Source organism: Staurois parvus, unplaced genomic scaffold, assembly GCF_062004578.1.
Source record: "Staurois parvus isolate SC_StPar_1 unplaced genomic scaffold, SC_StPar_1.0 ptg000914l, whole genome shotgun sequence".
Classification (NCBI taxonomy): domain Eukaryota; kingdom Metazoa; phylum Chordata; class Amphibia; order Anura; family Ranidae; genus Staurois; species Staurois parvus.
Genome location: NW_028318710.1, coordinates 75,001 through 95,000, shown reverse-complemented (window position 1 = coordinate 95,000; position 20,000 = coordinate 75,001). Strand labels below are relative to the sequence as shown.

The 20,000-nt window shown below is 50.0% G+C and overlaps 1 protein-coding gene across 2 annotated transcripts in view; it reads right to left on the bottom strand.

Annotated features, from left to right (window-relative positions):
• The window catches only part of ZNF143 (zinc finger protein 143), a 65,636-nt gene that overhangs the window by 21,734 nt on the left and 23,902 nt on the right, over window positions 1–20,000 (bottom strand). For both annotated transcript variants that reach the window (XM_089656538.1, XM_089656539.1), the window contains exons 5-10: window positions 17,327–17,404; window positions 14,793–14,989; window positions 14,632–14,706; window positions 12,870–12,989; window positions 8,426–8,501; window positions 7,047–7,172 (exon numbers count right to left, since the gene is read on the bottom strand). In XM_089656538.1, the coding sequence (XP_089512664.1) occupies window positions 7,047–7,172; window positions 8,426–8,501; window positions 12,870–12,989; window positions 14,632–14,706; window positions 14,793–14,989; window positions 17,327–17,404 (672 nt within the window). The remainder of the gene's footprint in view (window positions 1–7,046; window positions 7,173–8,425; window positions 8,502–12,869; window positions 12,990–14,631; window positions 14,707–14,792; window positions 14,990–17,326; window positions 17,405–20,000) is intronic.

The following is a 20,000-nucleotide window of genomic DNA, read 5'->3' as shown; positions in this document are numbered from 1 at the left end:
AACCGGGGGTTATAGCTGAAGAGGTGAATGATCGCTCAGCTCCCATCATATAGTCACACCCCTCCCCTGCTCCCCTCGGTGTGGTGTGTAAGCACGAGGAGGAGGAGTACTGACAACATTTTTCAGCTTCAGTTTTGGCCAGAGATACACTTTTCTCCATAGATTTACTGCATGCGAGCGGCATAGGCAGGCCAGGCAACGCACCTGAACGACACCGCCTGTCTTCTGGGTTGGGCCTACGTGCGCCTCCAACCGACCCGTGCTGTGATTGGAAGCAGGACAAGTTTGACATTAGATTTCAGCCAATGATTTCGGCTGAAATCAGCTGATCAATCACAGGCAGAGTTCTGTGCTTATAAAAACACAGAACTCTGTGTGCATAGGAACAGCGATCTGGCTGTTTCTTCTGCCTGCAAAGCAGAGAGAATAAACAGCAAGATCAATAGGAAAAAGCAGCGCACATTGCTAAGCCCCATACACATGATAGGAATATCGGACGGATGATCACCCGTTGTCGTTTTTTTGCATGCTGGTCTCATATCGAAAATGAAGAGGGAACTAAAAACTTATGAAAGAAAAGAATTTTGAAAATTGATGTCATTTATTGAATATTTGTATTGTATTTTCGGATGACTACTGTACTGATTAAACGAAAATCATACGATCTGGTAAAAATGTTCATGCTTCGGATATTGTCGTATGAATCGTCGTGATTGGCTCTCGAAAGCTGTGTACTAACGATCAGATTATCAGACGATCGGTCCTCCCACGAAAATTTGCGTACAATTTTCTTACTGTGTGCATGGGGCTTTAGACACACAGTTAACCCCTTGATTGCCCTTGGATGTCAACCCCATCCCAGCCAGCCAGCGTCATTAGTACAGTGTACAGTATTATCACTGATCACTGTATTATTGTCACTAGTGTCCGTTACAGACCCTCCCAGATAGTGTCCTTTAGCGCCAGATTGCCCGCCACCCTATAACAGCCCCTATAACAGCTGATCGCTGCCATTACCAGTATAGCGTCTATAGATGCGTAAATTCCAGTATATATCCCATAGTTTGTAGACGCTATAACTTTCACACAAACCAATTAACATACACTTATAACAACAAGTAGCAAAAACAAGTAGCAGAATACATTTTGCCCTAAATGTATGAATAAATTAGATTTTTTTTTATTGGATATGTTTTATAACAAAGTAAAAAAGATTTTGTTTGTTTATAGAGTGTGTGTGTGTCTGTGTGTGGTGAAGGAAATGCGTATTTGCTCCCCTGCTGATGCTGAATGTTCGCCCCTCACACAGAAATGATCGGTCTAACAATGGAATGTTCGCCCCTCACACAGAAATGATCGGTCTAACAATGGAATGTTCGCCCCTCACACAGAAATGATCGGTCTAACAATGCAATGTTCGCCCCTCACACAGAAATGATCGGTCTAACAATGGAATGTTCGCCCCTCACACAGAAATGATCGGTCTAACAATGCAATGTTCGCCCCTCACACAGAAATGATCGGTCTAACAATGGAATGTTCGCCCCTCACACAGAAATGATCAGTCTAACAATGGAATGTTCGCCCCTCACACAGAAATGATCGGTCTAACAATGGAATGTTCGCCCCTCACACAGAAATGATCGGTCTAACAATGGAATGTTCGCCCCTCACACAGAAATGATCGGTCTAACAATGGAATGTTCGGTGTAACACTGACAGAATACAACAACAAATTCAGCAGAAATGCGTCTAACAAATGATGACTGATCTGCATGTTCATGAGGAAAAGAAGGATTTGATCCCCTATCATTCAGCAGGATTTCTGGCTACCAGGTGTCTCTCATACAGGTAACAAGCTGAGATTAGAAGCAGTCTCTTAAAGGGAGTGCTGCTAATCTCATTGTGTTACCTGTATAAAAGACACCTGTCCACAGGAGCCATCAAACCATCAGATTCCAAACTCTCCACCATGGCAAAGACCAAAGAGCCGTCCAAGGATGTCAGGGACAAGATGGTAGACCTACACAAGGCTGGACTGGGCTACCAAACTATGGCCAAGCAGCTTGGTGAGAAGGTGACAACAGTTGGTGCAATCATTCACAAATGGAAGAAACACAAAACAAGTGTCAGTCTCCCTAGGTCTGGTGCACCATGCAAGATCTCACCTCGTGGAGTGTCAATGATCATGAGAACAGTGAGGAATCATCCCAGAACTACACGTGAGGATCTTGTCAATGATCTCCAGGCAGCTGGGACCACAGTCACCAAGAAAACAATTGGTAACACACTACGCCGACAAGGACTGAAATCCTGCAGTGCCCGCACGGTCCCTCTGCTCAAGAAAGCACATGTCCAGGCCCGTCTGAAGTCTGCCACTGAACATCTGAATGATGCAGAGGAGGACTGGTGGAAGTGTTGTGGTCAGAGGAGACCAAAATCCAGCTCTTTGCATCAACTCAACTCGCCGTGTTTGGAGGAGGAGGAATGCTGCCTATGACCAAGAACACCATCCCAACTGTGAAACATGGTGGTGGAAACATTCTGCTTTGGGGGGTGTTTTCTGCTAAGGGGACAGGACAACTGCACCGCATCAAAAAGACGATGGACGGGGCAATGTACCCTCAAATCTTGGGTGAGAACCTTCTTCCCTCAGCCAGGGCATTGAAAATGGGTGGTGGATGGGTGTTCCAGCATGACAATGACCCAAAACACACGGCCAAGGCAACAAAGGAGCGGCTCAAGAAGAAGCACATTAAGGTCCTGGAGTGGCCTAGCCAGTCTCCAGACCTTCATCCGATTGAAAATCTGTGGAGGGAGCTGAAAGTTCGAGTTGCCAAACGTCAGCCACCAAACCTTAATGACTTGGAGAGGATCTGCCAAGAGGAGTGGGCCAAAATCCCTCCTGAGAGGTGTGCGAACCTGGGGGCCAACTCCAGGAAACGTCTGACCTCTGTGATGGCCAACAAGGGATTTGCCACCAAGTACTAAGTCATGTTTTGTGAAGGGGGATCAAATCCTTATTTCCCTCATGAACATGCAGATCCGTCATCATTTGTTAGACGCATTTCTGCTGAATTTGTTGTTGTATTCTGTCTCTCAGTGTTACACCGAACATTCCATTGTTAGACCGATCATTTCTGTGTGAAGGGCGAACATTCCATTGTTAGACCGATCATTTCTGTGTGAAGGGCGAACATTCCATTGTTAGACCGATCGTTTCTGTGTGAGGGGCGAACATTCCATTGTTAGACCGATCATTTCTGTGTGAAGGGCGAACATTCCATTGTTAGACCGATCATTTCTGTGTGAGGGGCGAACATTCCATTGTTAGACCGATCATTTCTGTGTGAAGGGCGAACATTCCATTGTTAGACCGATCATTTCTGTGTGAAGGGCGAACATTCCATTGTTAGACCGATCGTTTCTGTGTGAGGGGCGAACATTCCATTGTTAGACCGATCATTTCTGTGTGAAGGGCGAACATTCCATTGTTAGACCGATCATTTCTGTGTGAAGGGCGAACATTCAACATCAGCCGGGGAGCAAATACGCATTTCCTCCACTGTGTGTATATATATATATATATATTATATGTACACACACTTGAATAAATTCTAGTGCAAGAACGGATGCGTCCCCAAAGCTCCCGCCGCGCGCACTTCACACGTAATGACATAAGAACACACATACAGGTAGCTGTGGCAGGATATGCATGTTATAATCAGCAGCCAATGACAATCCTCGCTGTCTATTCGAATGTGCAGCTGCCGTGGTCCTGTGTTGAAGGTCCCTGTGTGCGGACTCCGGGATGGAGAGAACACTGTGTTCTGTACAGAGAATGCGGGCGCCGTGCCCAGAACACGCGGGCCTCTCCATCCGTCTGTTACACAACTATTGCATAACCCGCGTTACTCAGGATACAAGATCTACCCAGAGAACACAGAGATATAAATGGGCTGCGGCGGGATCGGGACGATTCACTAATAACGGTGAGAACGACATAAAAATAGAAAGGAGGCGTGGCCTCCTGCATTCCTCCAGTAAAACGCATAAATGACAGTAACGTTCGATAATACCGACGTGAAGAGTTACATTACAGTCGTTATAAATCCAGGAAGAGCGGATCGCTGGACACATATTTATTTTAAAGCGGCTCTTGCCGATAGTTACAAATATTTTTTTTTTTTAAAAAGGCTTTCTTGCACAGACAGGGATTAACCCCTGCACCTCCAGCACCCCCTCTCTGCCATGTTCAAGCACTGCAGTGGCTTCTGACAGGAGTGTCGTGTACCTGATAAGCCGCTGTGCTCTGTGATTCCTTCCTCCGGCCCCTATGTCACAATTCTGTTATCGCCGGAGAGAGAAAACTGCAGCAGCGTCCGAGATTTCTGAGGCATTTTAGCGCTTTAAGATGGCGGAGGGAATTGTGATTTTAACCCTTTCCTTTGCAGGGTTTCTATGCAAGTCGCCGTGCTCATCTGCAGCAGTACGGGTCTCTCTCTCTCTACTCTCACAGGACAGACGGAGAGCAGCGGGAGCCATTGGCTCCTGCTGTTTCAATCAAGTCCAGGAGGAAGAGAGGGGTGTGGCCACACAAAGCCCAGGAGGGCGCCTCTAAGTGCAGTATATCCAGAAGAATCTTTAATAGTGACGGTTAGAAACACTTAGGAGGAAGCGAGGGGTGTGGCCACACAAAGCCCACCCACACATTAATATTATTATGCAGGATTTATACCGGGCCAACAGTTTGTGCAGTGCTTTACAAAGCGCCCCCGCAGCACTCGGCTTCCTATGGGGCCGCACTTAGAAGAGGAGAGAACAGGAGTGCGCTTCGAAGTGCAGTATATCCAGAAGAATCTTTAATAGTGACGGTTAGAAACACTTAGAAGGAAGCGAGGGGTGTGGCCACACAAAGCCCACCCACACATCAATATTATTATGCAAGATTTATATAGTGCCAACAGTGCGCAGTGCTTTACAAAGCGCCCCCGCAACACTCGGCTTCCTATGGGGCCGCACTTAGAAGAGGAGAGAACAGGAGGGCGCTTCGAAGTGCAGTATATCCAGAAGAATCTTTAATAATGACGTTTAGAAACACTTACAAACTCGCAGTTAAAACAGGCTCAATAAAATCGTCAGAGTGCAGAGGCTCAATCCACCACGCGAGAACCCGATGTGCCGGCCAGCAGCTGCAGGGGGAGCTGAGGATCAGATGTCCAAGATGGCCGCCGCAAATTCCAGGATCGCTGGAACGCACACTGTCCAGAAGACCGCAACCGGAAGTGCCGTGGGTTAGGAACGGGCGTGAAACGGTGAGCTCCTTCTTCAAGACTTGCGGCGGCCATCTTGGACATCTGATCCTCAGCTCCCCCTGCAGCTGCTGGCCGCAGCGGGTTCTCGCGTGGTGGATTGAGTCTCTGCACGCTGATGATTTTATTGAGCCTGTTTTAACTACGAATTTGTAAGTGTTTCTAACCGTCATTATTAAAGATTCTTCTGGATATACTGCACTTAGAAGCGCCATCCTGTTCTATCCTCTTCTCTTCTGAGTGCGGCCCCATAGGAAACCGAATGCTGCGGGGGCACCATGTAAAGCACTGCGCACTGTTGGCACTATATATATCCTGCATAATAATATTAACCCCTTGGCGCAGGCGCCTCCTGGCCCTTTAAGGGTTGCAGAAGCCGGAGCTTTAGGGTCATGTTACCGACGTGATTCGCCGTCACAACGGTCACATGATCGGGAAAGGTCCCGATCGAAAGAGGAGATCGGGACCTTTTCGTGAGTACTGGACATGTGTGCTGGGAACACGCAGGGCGCTCGCTCTCAGCACATGTTTTTCTTAATTGCACACAAATGTGCAAGGCCCAGATGCCGGGAGGCCGCTTTTTTGTGTGCGGCCGGCGTGAAGAGGTTAATGTGTGGGTGGGCTCCTGAGCTGGGCTTTGTGTGGCCACACCCCTCGCTTCCTCCTAAGTGTTTCTAACCGTGATTATTAAAGATCCTTCTGGATATACTGCACTTAGAAGCGCCATCCTGTTCTATCCTCTTGTCTTCTGAGTGTGGCCCCATAGGAAGCCGAGTGCTGCGGGGGTGCTTTGTAAAGCACTGCGGACTTTTGGCACTATATAAATCCTTCATAATAATATTAATGTGTGGGTGGGCTCAGGGGCGGACTGGCAACCCATGGGGCCCCCGGGCAATAGGGGATCATGGGGCCCCTGTGTCCTTGGCCAAACTCAAAAAAGCCTATGAAAAAGGTACCAGGGGCATCTCATGGGGGCTCCTACAAACCCCAGGCCCTCGGGCTGTGCCCGAGTTTCCAAATGGTCAGTCCGCCCCTGGCTGGGCTCCTGAGCTAGTCTTTGTGTGGCCACACCCCTCGCTTTCTCCGGTTTCTAACCATCATTATTAACCTCTTCACACCGGCCAAACGCAAATGTGCGGCCTCCCGATGTCTGGGCCTAGACGCCGAGCGGCCGCACATTTGCGTTCTATTAAAAAAGAGCATATGTGCTGAGAGCGCGCGCCCTGCCCGCTCCCACCACACATGTCCGGTACTCACGGAAAGGTCCCAATCTCCTCTTTCGATCTGGACCTTTCCCAATCATGTGACCACCGTGACGGCGTGTCATGGTGGTCACATGACCCTAAACCCCGCCCCGCCTTCTGAAACCCTAAAAGGGCCGGGAGGCGCCAGCGTGAAGGGGTTAAAGATTCTTCTGGATATACTGCACTTAGAAGCGCCCTCTCGTTCAATTCTCTTCCATATACAGAGTTTGCTTCAACTCCTAGAAGTGCTGTCCGGTGCCTTTTGTCCAGTGTCTCCTCCATCCCCGGCTGACATCTCTCGGTTCGCAGCCTCCTCCATTGATGCGCCCTCTACATATCCTCTACTCAGAAGAGAAGGAGCAGACGGCGCTGGCGGGGGACCCCAGAAGAGGAGGGAAGTATTACTTCTTTTTTGATTTTAGGTAATAAAAAAAGGAAGGGGAGCTTTTATTATCACTTTAAATGCTATAAGTGGTCCCGTGTTGGTTACCTGTGTGCGTTCGGATGTGTTTCTGGAGATCTCCTGATGTTTTGAATGATTTGGTGCAATTTTCCTCTGTACATCTGTAAGGCTTCTCTCCCGTGTGAGTGCGTACGTGGCTTTTCAATCCGTAACCTGAAGGACAGGACGACAGATGCTGAATGGCGGCTCCAGCAGACAGGAGATGTGAAGTGCAGACATGCTACAGCTAAATCCCAAAGAATAACCGCTCACCGGTGATGTCAGCATTTTCATAAAACTTTATTGTTCCAGATGTTCACACTAGAAGCCCTTGCCTGGGACCTCCCCACTCTGACATGGTACACTATAGATCTCTAGAACTAAAGCTATCTCTACAATAATTTGCATCAGAGGGGGAGGTCCCAGGCGGGGCTTCTAGTGTGCGCGTCAAGAACAATAAAGATTTACAAAAAGGCCAGCATCATGAGTGCGTGGCTGGTCCTTGTGGTTCAGCTTTCTATGGTGGGCGTGGATAAGCCCCAGCTTTCTATGGGAGGCGTGGATAAGCTCCAGCTTTCTATGGGGGGCATGGATAAGCTCCAGCTTTCCATGGGGGGCGTGGATAAGCTCCAGCTTTCCATGGGGGGCGTGGATAAGCTCCAGCTTTCCATGGGGGGCGTGGATAAGCTCCAGCTTTCTATGGGGGGCGTGGATAAGCTCCAGCTTTCTATGGGGGGCGTGGATAAGCTCCAGCATTCTATGGGGGGCGTGGATAAGCTCCAGCTTTCTATGGGGGGCATGGATAAGCTCCAGCTTTCTATGGGGGGCGTGGATAAGCCCCAGCTTTCTATGGGGGGCGTGGATAAGCTCCAGCATTCTATGGGGGGCGTGGATAAGCTCCAGCATTCTATGGGGGGCGTGGATAAGCTCCAGCATTCTATGGGGGGGCGTGGATAAGCTCCAGCATTCTATGGGAGGCGTGGATAAGCTCCAGCATTCTATGGGGGGCGTGGATAAGCTCCAGCTTTCTATGGGGGGCGTGGATAAGCTCCAGCTTTCTATGGGGGGCGTGGATAAGCTCCAGCTTTCTATGGGGGGGCGTGGATAAGCTCCAGCATTCTATGGGGGGGCGTGGATAAGCTCCAGCATTCTATGGGGGGCGTGGATAAGCTCCAGCATTCTATGGGGGGCGTGGATAAGCTCCAGCTTTCTATGGGGGGCGTGGATAAGCTCCAGCTTTCTATGGGGGGGCGTGGATAAAATCATATCATTCCACACACAGTGCCTGAAGCAGGAAATCTCTGTATATTATGAAGTTACCAATCACAATAAGGCCAGTGCTGTAAAAAATGACAGTTGGGAGAAAGAAATGGACAGAGTCATCGGCTGCTACAAGGAAACAAAGTGCGTAAATAAGTCCACAATACCTGTTGCAAACGCTTTTCCACATCCGCCATGTTCACACTGATAAGGCCGGTCCCCCGTGTGCGATCGTTCATGGACCTGATGGTAAGAACAGTCAGTTTAGTGCTGCAATTGACTCCATAATGGTGTATTCATATAACACGTCATATCTCTGCCTAGCAGAAATACAGATGGAGTGTTGGGTCACAGGGGTCACAGGAGGAGAGAGTGCGGGGTCACTGGGTGTACAGGAGGAGAGTGCGGGGTCATAGGGTGTACAGGAGGAGAGTGCGGGGTCATAGGGTGTACAGGAGGAGAGTGCGGGGTCATAGGGTGTACAGGAGGAGAGTGCGGGGTCATAGGGTGTACAGGAGGAGAGAGTGTGGGATCATAGGGTGTACAGGAGGAGAGAGTGCGGGGTCACAGGGTGTACAGGGGGAGAGTGCGGGGTCACAGGGTGTACAGGGGGAGAGTGCGGGGTCATAGGGTGTACAGGAGGAGAGAGTGTGGGGTCACAGGGTGTACAGGAGGAGAATGTGGGGTCACAGGGTGTACAGGAGGAGAGAGTGCGGGGTCACAGGGTGTACAGGAGGAGAGAGTGCGGGGTCACAGGGTGTACAGGAGGAGAGAGTGCGGGGTCACAGGGTGTACAGGAGGAGAGAGTGCGGGGTCACAGGGTGTACAGGAGGAGAGAGTGAGGGGTCACAGGGTGTACAGGAGGAGAGAGTGCGGGGTCACAGGGTGTACAGGAGGAGAGAGTGCGGGGTCACAGGGTGTACAGGAGGAGAGAGTGAGGGGTCACAGGGTGTACAGGAAGAGAGAGTGCGGGGTCACAGGGTGTACAGGAAGAGAGAGTGCGGGGTCACAGGGTGTACAGGAGGAGAGAGTGCGGGGTCACAAGGTGTACAGGAGGAGAGAGTGTGGGGTCATAGGGTGTACAGGAGGAGAGAGAGCGGGATCAGAGTGTACAGGAGGAGAGAGTGCGGGGTCACAGGGTGTACAGGAGGAGAGTGCGGGGTCACAGGGTGTACAGGAGGAGAGTGCGGGGTCACAGGATGTACAGGAGGAGAGAGTGTGGGGTCACAGGGTGTACAGGAGGAGAGAGTGTGGGGTCATAGGGTGTACAGGAGGAGAGAGTGCGGGGTCACAGGGTGTACAGGAGGAGAGAGTGTGGGGTCACAGGGTGTACAGGAGGAGAGAGTGTGGGGTCATAGGGTGTACAGGAGGAGAGAGTGCGGGGTCACAGGGTGTACAGGAGGAGAGTGCGGGGTCACAGGGTGTACAGGAGGAGAGTGCGGGGTCACAGGGTGTACAGGAGGAGAGTGCGGGATCACAGGGTGTACAGGAGGAGAGTGCGGGGTCACAGGATGTAAAGGAGGAGAGAGTGTGGGGTCACAGGGTGTACAGGAGGAGAGAGTGTGGGGTCACAGGGTGTACAGGAGGAGAGAGTGTGGGGTCACAGGGTGTACAGGAGGAGAGAGTGTGGGGTCATAGGGTGTACAGGAGGAGAGAGTGCGGGGTCACAGGGTGTACAGGAGGAGAGTGCGGGGTCACAGGGTGTACAGGAGGAGAGTGCGGGGTCACAGGGTGTACAGGAGGAGAGTGCGGGGTCACAGGATGTAAAGGAGGAGAGAGTGTGGGATCACAGAGTGTACAGGAGGAGAGAGAGCGGGATCAGAGTGTACAGGAGGAGAGTGCGGGATCACAGGGTGTACGGGGGGAGAGTGCGGGATCACAGGGTGTACAGGAGGAGAGTGCGGGATCACAGGGTGTACAGGAGGAGAGTGCGGGGTCACAGGGTGTACGGGGGGAGAGTAACTCTTCTCACAAGCCCTCAGTCCTGATGCAACCAGTGGGTGGGCTCTTGGGAGGAGTTATGCAAATATCAAATGCATTGATGGGTAGATGTCAGTCTGGAGAAGTGGGCGTTCCTAGGCGGGATGTATTTGCATGCAGACTGGCTTAGGTAATGTCAATATGTGCTGTTTAGCCTATAACGGTGCAACGGGCCGGAGTTTTAATACCACAACCTAAATATAGAGTATGAGAAGTAATAGTAACAAGTTTCAGATTTTAGAATGAGTCCTCAGAGACCACAGAGAGTTTGGTATGACAGTAATGGCTCATTGTTATGCTTTGAGAGTGTATGACTGCCCCCTTGCGGCAGAGCTGGGGTAATGCAATTTTAAAGTACATGCAGTTTCAGGTCTTTTTCAGATGGGTTTGCACTCCTCTCGCAGCATTTAGGATGTAGGTACATACACTATATTGCCCCAAGTATCGGGACGCCTGCCTTTCCACACACATGACCTTTAATGGCCCCCCCAGTCTTAGTCCGTAGGGTTCAATATTGAGTTGGCCCCGCCCTTTCCACACACATGACCTTTAATGGCCCGTCCCAGTCTTAGTCCGTAGGGTTCAATATTGAGTTGGCCCCGCCCTTTGCAGCTATAACATCTTCAACTCTTCTGGGAAGGCCCCCCACAAGGTTTAGGAGGGTGTCTATGGGAAGGTTGGACCATTCTTCCAGAAGCACATTTGTCAGGTCAGGCACTGATGTCGGGGGAGGAGGCCTGGCTCGCAGTCTCCGCTCTAATTCATCCCAAAGGTGTTCTATGGGGTTGAGGTCAGGACTCTGTGCAGGACAGTCAAGTTCCTCCACCCCAAACTGGCTCCTCCATGTCTTTATGGACCTTGCTTTGTGCACTGGTGTGCAGTCATGTTGGAACAGGAAGGGGCCATCCCCAAACTCCTCCCACAAAGTTGGGAGCATGAAATTGTCCAAAATGTCGCCTTAAGAGTTCCCTTCACTGAAACTAGGAGGCCAAGCCCAACTCCTGAAAAACAGCCCCACACCATAATCCCCCCTCCACCAAATTACACTTGGCACAATGCAGTCAGGCAAGTACCGTTCTCCTGGCAACCGCCAAACCCAGACACATCCATCGGATGGCCAGACACAGAAGCGTGGTCACTCCAGAGAACATGTCTCCCCTGCTCTAGAGTCCAGTGGCGGCATGCTTTACACCACGGCATCCGACGCTTTGCATTGCACTTGGTGATGTAAGGCTTGGATGCAGCTGCTCGGCCATGGAAACCCATTCCATGAAGCTCTCTACGCACTGTTGTTGGGCTCATCTGAAGGCCACACCAAGTTTGGAGGTCTTTAGCTATTGACTCTGCAGACAGTTGGTGACTTCTGCGCACTGTGCGCTTCAGCATGCGCTGACCCCGCCCTGTCATGTGACGTGGCCTACCACTTGGTGGCTGAGTGGCTGTTGTTCCCAGTGGCTTCCACTTTGTTATAATCCCACTAACAGTTGAGCGTGGAATATTTAGTAGCCAGGAAATGTCACGGATGGACTTATTGCCCAGGTGACCACCTATCACGGGACCACGCTTGGAGTCACTGAGCTCCTGAGAGCGACCCATTCTTTCACCAATGTTTGCATTCATTATATCGGCTCTCCCCGGACCCCGCATTCACTATATCCGCTCTCCCCGGGCCCCGCATTCACTATATCCGCTCTCCCCGGACCCCGCATTCACTATATCTGCTCTCCCCGGACCCCGCATTCACTATATCCGCTCTCCCCGGGCCCCGCATTCACTATATCTGCTCTCCCCGGACCCCGCATTCACTATATCCGCTCTCCCTGGACCCCACATTCACTATATCCGCTCTCCCCGGACCCCGCATTCATTATATCCACTCTCCCCGGACCCCGCATTCACTATATCCGCTCTCCCCGGACCCCGCATTCACTATATCCGCTCTCCCCGGACCCCGCATTCACTATATCCGCTCTCCCCGGACCCCGCATTCACTATATCCGCTCTCCCCGGACCCCGCATTCACTATATCCGCTCTCCCCGGACCCTGCATTCACTATATCCGCTCTCCCACAGTACACAGAACATGGAAATGCAATTATTATAGTAAATATAAACTGCTAAATACCTTTTGTCATCAGCAGTATATAGCAGTCGTTACTATCAGTACGTATCAGTGTTCGGCCGAGCGCTGGTTAATCTTGTAGGAGGAGTTATCATTCTCCTCTGACTGTCCTGTGAGGCTGCACAACCCCGGAACCACTGTCTGGACAGCGCTGATTAGCCCTTTGCTGATCACATGCACCCTCCCAAAAGTAAAAAGAAACTCTAGCAATACACACTAAACTGAGCATGCGCACAGTGTCTTCCATGGCTCCGTACTATCAGCAGATGGATTGGAGACAGTAGAAGGGGAGGATCAGAGAAAACAGGATCAAACAGCCTTTTTACACAATGCGGAGGATTAACCCCTTAGGTTCCACAGTGAGTATAACAAGCATGCTTTGCTGCATCTACAGACTGATTGTACTGTTGGGGGTTCAGGAACACTTTAACTGCTCCTAAAATTGAGCAATTGACAGCATAAAGTTCAGCCAGTAAAATCTTTGGCTCCAACGGGAGGATTGGGGTTACCTTAAGATGGTGTGCGGTTGTGTACAGTTTGCCACAACCATCGAAGTCGCAGCGAAAGGCCTTCTCGTTTGTCTGCGGGGGTTTTGCCGTTACTCGAGGCCCGTGACCTTGTAGAACAATCTGCCGGATAGAAAACAAGAATGAAAATCTAAAGTAAACGTTTCATTGTGACAACGTCTCAGCATCACACCAAAGGAAACGAGAAAGATGAACTGCACACGTCCGTCACATCCTTCTCCATCCTTTCTGTACAAACTGGGTTCCCGAAGTCTCTCCTGATATGTTTTATCCCCCAGATCTATCCATCCTCCTGCTGGTGACCCCTCTAGTGATCTATATAGAGGAATCAGGACCTCCTCCTCCTGCTGGTGACCCCTCTAGTGATCTATATAGAGGAATCAGGACCTCCTTCCTCCCGCCGGTGACCCCTCTAGTGATAGATTTATATAGAGGAATCAGGACCTCCTTCCTCCTGCCGGTGACCCCTCTAGTGATAGATCTATATAGAGGAATCAGGACCTCCTTCCTCCTGCCGGTGACCCCTCTAGTGATATATAGATCTATATAGAGGAATCAGGACCTCCTTCCTCCTGCCGGTGACCCCTCTATTGATATAAAGGTCTATATAGAGGAATCAGGACCTCCTTCCTCCTGCCGGTGACCCCTCTAGTGATAGGATCTATATAGAGGAATCAGGACCTCCTTCCTCCTGCTGGTGACCCCTCTAGTGATAGGATCTATATAGAGGAATCAGGACCTCCTTCCTCCTGCTGGTGACCCCTCTAGTGATATAAAGGTCTATATAGAGGAATCAGGACCTCCTTCTCCTGCCGGTGACCCCTCTAGTGATCTATATAGAGGAATCAGGACCTCCTCCTCATGCTGGTGACCCCTCTAGTGATCTATATAGAGGAATCAGGAGCTCCTTCCTCCTGCCGGTGACCCCTCTAGTGATCTATATAGAGGAATCAGGACCTCCTCCTCCTGCTGGTGACCCCTCTAGTGATCTATATAGAGGAATCAGGACCTCCTTCCTCCTGCCAGTGACCCCTCTACTGATAGGATCTATATAGAGGAATCAGGACCTCCTTCCTCCTGCTGGTGACCCCCCTAGTGATATAAAGATCTATATAGAGGAATCAGGACCTCCTTCCTCGCGCCGGTGACCCCTCTAGTGATATGAAGATCTATATAGAGGAATCAGGACCTCCTTCCTCCTGCCGGTGACCCCTCTAGTGATATGAAGATCTATATAGAGGAATCAGGACCTCCTGCCGGTGAGCCCTCTAGTGATAGGATCTATATAGAGGAATCGGGACCTCCTTCCTCCCGCCGGTGACCCCTCTAGTGATATGAAGATCTATATAGAGGAATCAGGACCTCCTTTCTCCTGCCGGTGACCCCTCTAGTGATAGGATCTATATAGAGGAATCAGGACCTCCTTCCTCCTGCCGGTGACCCCTCTAGTGATAGGATCTATATAGAGGAATCAGGACCTCCTTCCTCCTGCCGGTGACCCCTCTAGTGATAGGATCTATATAGAGGAATCTGGACCTCCTTCCTCCTGCCGGTGACCCCTCTAGTGACATAAAGATCTATATAGAGGAATCAGGACCTCCTTCCTCCTGCCGGTGACCCCTCTAGTGACATAAAGATCTATATAGAGGAATCAGGACCTCCTTCCTCCTGCCGGTGACCACTCTATTAAATGTTACAAAACTGAACACACTCAGGAGTTCCCCAACAAATGATGATCCCAAACCTGCATTTTCTTCTCCGTCTCGGATTCGGTGATTAAGGTGCCGCCAGCCACATTCTCTCCACCTTCGATCGACACCTGAAACAAATCCGACATTCTGTAACACTGTCCTGAGGAAGAACGATCCACAGTGATCAGCTGACCTCCTGAAGAGCAAGCTTTACCTTGGCGGCGTATTGTTCTAAAGCGCTGATCGTGTCCGGGTCGATGGTGGCTTCTCCCGTGTGTAGTCCGGCCACCGTGCCGTCTGCCTGGATAGCCAGGATGGTGTCGGGCTGAGGCACCTGCACCGTGTGGTGGATATACGCCGTCGTGCCATCTTCGAGCTGCACGGCCTGGACGGAGCTCTGGTCATAGGATTCTGCCAGAACGGAACACAGAGACCGCCATGTTTCTCTACAGGAAGAGTTCCAGTAAATCGTCTTTCAACGTCACGTATACAGAATTGTCAGACGTATTTATAAAAAAAGGGGCTTCGTTATAAATATCGGGGTGATCAGCGACCTTTTACTTCACAGGTACATCAACACGGACAACGAGGACATGAGGGTGAAAAGGCTTTCCCGCTTCATCAGGGCTTGAAAGCTTCCCCCCCCCCCCCTCATCAGGGCTTGAAAGCTTCCCCCCCTTCATCAGGGCTTGAAAGCTTCCCCCCCCCCCCTCATCAGGACTTGAAAGCTTCCCCCCCTTCATCGGGGCTTGAAAGCTTCCCCCCCTTCATCGGGGCTTGAAAACTCCCCCCCCTTCATCGGGGCTTGAAAACTCCCTCCCTTCATCAGGACTTGAAAAGCTTCCCCCCCTTCATCAGGACTTGAAAGCTTCCCCCCCTTCATGGGGACTTGAAAGCTTCCCCCCTTCAATGGGGCTTGAAAGCATCCCCCCTTCATCAGGACTTGAAAGCTTCCCCCCTTCATCAGGACTTGAAAGCTTCCCCCCCTTCATCAGGACTTGAAAGCTTCCCCCCTTCATCAGGACTTGAAAGCATCCCCCCTTCATCGGGACTTGAAAAGCTTCCCCCCTTCATCGGGACTTGAAAAGCTTCCCCCCCTTCATCAGGACTTGAAAGCATCCCCCCTTCATCAGGACTTGAAAGCATCCCCCCTTCATCAGGACTTGAAAGCATCCCCCCTTCATCAGAGCTTGAAAGCTTCCCCCCTTCATCAGAGCTTGAAAGCTTCCCCCCTTCATCAGAGCTTGAAAGCTTCCCCCCTTCATCAGGACTTGAAAAGCTTCCCTCCTTCATCAGGACTTGAAAAGCTTCCCCCCTTCATCAGGACTTGAAAAGCTTCCCCCCTTCATCGGGACTTGAAAAGCTTCCCCCCTTCATCAGGACTTGAAAAGCTTCCCCCCTTCATCAGGACTTGAAAAGCTTCCCCCCTTCATCAGGACTTGAAAAGCTTCCCCTCTTCATCAGGACTTGAAAAGCTTCCCCCCTTCATCAGGACTTGAAAAGCTTCCCCCCTTCATCAGGACTTGAAAAGCTTCCCCCCTTCATCGGGACTTGAAAAGCTTCCCCCCTTCATCGGGACTTGAAAAGCTTCCCCCCTTCATCAGGACTTGAAAAGCTTCCCCCCTTCATCAGGACTTGAAAAGCTTCCCCCCTTCATCAGGACTTGAAAAGCTTCCCCCCTTCATCAGGACTTGAAAGCTTCCCCCCTTCATCGGGACTTGAAAACCTCCCCCCTTCATCAGGACTTGAAAGCTTCCCCCCTTCATCGGGACTTGAAAGCTTCCCCCCTTCATCAGGACTTGAAAGCTTCCCCCCCTTCATCAGGACTTGAAAACCTCCCCCCTTCATCGGGACTTGAAAGCTTCCCCCCTTCATCAGGACTTGAAAGCTTCCCCCCTTCATCGGGACTTGAAAGTTTCCCCCCTTCATCGGGACTTGAAAGTTTCCCCCCTTCATCGGGACTTGAAAGCTTCCCCCCCTTCATCAGGACTTGAAAACTTCCCCCCTTTATCAGGACTTGAAAACTTCCCCCCTTTATCAGGGCTTGAAAGCTTCCCCCCTTCATCAGGGCTTGAAAGCTTCCCACCATCGATACTGTGCTGGGCATAGAGATGGGTGAAGGAAAGATGGCCGCCACACAGGTCACATGCCTGATGAAGGGGTCCTGCGAGACCCCCGAAATACTGCCTTGCTGTAACTATGTGATCGTTCATTAAAGCTTTTGGACCCGTATTGGTGATCCTCGGTGTGTTGGTGACATTCCCCCTTGCCTATCAGTAACAGGACACACTTGCCACTTCCTACTACATGTAGTACCGCCACGCTAGCATCCCTTTTTATACCTGGAAAATGTAAAGTCCCGGTTTGACTTGAACGCCCCTCCTACATGTCAGCCACATATCTGACGCCGCAGGATGTTGTATCAGTCTGCTCATTGACATGACTATCTTGGCCTTTGATACCTATTGCTCCTCTGCCGGATGGGAGGTTACTTTGCCCTTTAGGATGAACACAGGGAGGGCATATGAACCAAGCACCCCAGCACTTACATAGTTAGTCTGGCTGAAAAAAAGAAAAAAGTCCAACCAGTTCAACCATTAAAAAAAAAAAGTTCTAATCCTACACCCAGAGTTGATCCAGAGGAAGGCAAAAAAAAAACCCAGCAAAGCACGATCCAATCAGCTCCTTTTGCAAGGTAACACTGCGCCAAGCATCCTGCCTAGTCTGTATATAATGAAATCCGCGTACCTTTGGTAGAGTGATGGATGTAAGCGGTGGTCCCGTCTTCCAGCTGCACAGCCTGCCCATCCTCCAGGCGGAGACTGTCTGCAAGGAAAATGTCGAAGAATATCAGAAACTAAACGAACTTTAAGTCAATCTCAATGTGTAAATGAGAGTTTCACCGATACCGGTACTCGTGGAAATGCTCCGATATCGAAACCCATAACTTCAGGTTCTGTTCTGTGAGAGGTCAGCAGGATTCCCCTGCTGACAGCTGAAATATAAATGACAAAAAGCTGGGAAAAACCCCCCCAAAAAACGGTCAATTACCAGTTGTTAACCCCTTGAGGTCGACAGTGACCAAAAATGCGGCAGATGGGCCTTGACGCCGAGCGGCCGCATATTTGTGTACCATTCAAAAACACATACAGTTGTGTACAAAATAATAGCCGTGTGATGAAAAAAGTGACTAAAGCTGCAAATCCTTCTAATCCTTTTATTTCCATCCACACAAATGCATTGGGAACACGACACATTCTATTCCAAATCACAACATGAAGAAAAATACATCAAATTTGTGTTGTTCCTCTAAAAAAAATGGAAGAAAAGTGAATATTAGACGGTTCAAAAAAAATGGCCGTGTTTGTATTCTTCTTTACAAACTCCAACATTCACTATATAAACTGAGAAATGTTTGAAGATTTTGCTTTCCTTTGAATGACTTCATGAATATTTGGTTGTAGTCGCACTGTTTCTGAGAACTGCTGTACATCTGTGTTGCATGGAGTCCCCCAACTTCTGGCCCCTGTGATCAGGTATTCCAGCCCAGGATGATTGGACCACATTCCACAGTTCTTCTCTATTTCTTGGTTTGGCCTCAGAAACGGCATTTTTGATGTCACCCCACAAGTTTTCTATTGGATGAAGATCCGGGGATTGGTCTGGCCACTCCATAACGTCCATCTTGTTGGTCTGGAACCAAGATGTTGCCCGTTTACTGGTGTGTTTGGGGTCGTTGTCTTGTTGGAACCCCCATTTCAAGGGCATTTCCTCTTCAGCATAAGGCAGCATGACCTCTTCAAGTATTCTGATGGATTCAAACTGATCCATGATCCCTGGTATGCGATAAATAGGCCCAACACCGTAGTATGAGAAACATCCCCATATCATGATGCTTGCACCACCATGCTTCACGGTCTTCACAGTGTACTGTGGCTTGAATTCAGTGTTTGGAGGTCGTCTGACAAACTGTCTCCGCCCACTAGACCCAAAAAGAACAATCTTACTTCCATCAGCCCACAAAATGTTGCCCCATTTCTCTTTAGGCCGGTCAATGTGCTCTTTGGCAGATTGTAACCTCTTCAGCACACGTCTTTTTCCCAACAGTGGGACTTTGCGGGGACTTCTTTCAGATAGCTTGGCTTCACATCGGCGTCTTCTAATTGTAACAGTCCTCACAGGGAACGTCACACCTTCTTTCATCTTCCTGGAGCTGATTGTTGGCTGAGTCCTCACAGGGAACGTCACACCTTCTTTCATCTTCCTGGAGCTGATTGTTGGCTGAGTCCGCGCCATGTTGGCTATTCTTCTATCCATTCCAATGGTAGTTTTTCGCTTTCTTCCACGTCTTTCAGGTTTTGGTTGCCATTTTAAAGCATTTGCCATCATTTTAGCTGAGCAGCCGATCATTTTCTGCACTTCTTTATATGTTTTCCCCTCCAATCAACTTTTTAATCAAGGTACGCTGTTCTTCTGAACAATGTCTGGAACGACCCATTTTCCTCAGAATTTCAGAGAGAAATGCACTGTAACCAGCATGTACAACATTTGCTGCCTTCCTTCCTTAAATAAGGGCAATCATTGCCACCTGTTTATCAAAGAATGAATGACGTCACTAATAGAACTCCACACGGCTATTATTTTGAACACGCCCCTTTCAATGAGTGATTCAATGACACAGAATCAGCAGCATGCATGTCATGACTGTCGGGTCTGTTGGATTTCTATGACTCTACTACACCTGCTAGGAAATTATTTGCCATGTAGAAATATCATTTCCACCAAAAACAGTGATTGATCCGGTTAGTGATGTCTGACGGCTATTATTTTGAACACAACTGTATGTGCTAGGAGCGTGCACCCTGCGCGCTCCCAGCACATATGTTGGGTGATTCACGGAAAGGTCCCGATCTCCCCTTGCGATTGGGACCTTTTCAGATCGTGTGATGACAGTGAATCAAGGCGGTCACATGACCCTAAAACCCCGCCCTGCCTCCCGACATCTGAAACCTTTTAAAGGGCAGGGAGGTGCCGAAACAAAGAGGTTAAGGAGCAAGGCCGCAGCGTCCTTAACCCCTTGGTGCTGGCCGAACGCAAATGTGCGGCCTCCCAACGTCTGGGCCTAGACGCCGAGCGACCGCACATTTGCATTCTATTAAATAAAAAACATATGTGCTGAGAGCGAGTGCCCTGCGCGCTCCCATCACACATGTCCAGAACTCACAGAAAGGTCCCGATCATCTCTTTCGATCGGGACCTTTCCTGATCATGTGACTGCTGTGACGGCGTGTCAAGGTGGTCACATGATCCTAAACTCCGCCTGCTGGCTTCTGAAACTCTTAAAGAGGCGGGAGGTGCCAGTGCCAAGGGGTTAACAACTTCTGCGGGGCCCTATAGTAGAAATACTGTTACAGGCCGACAC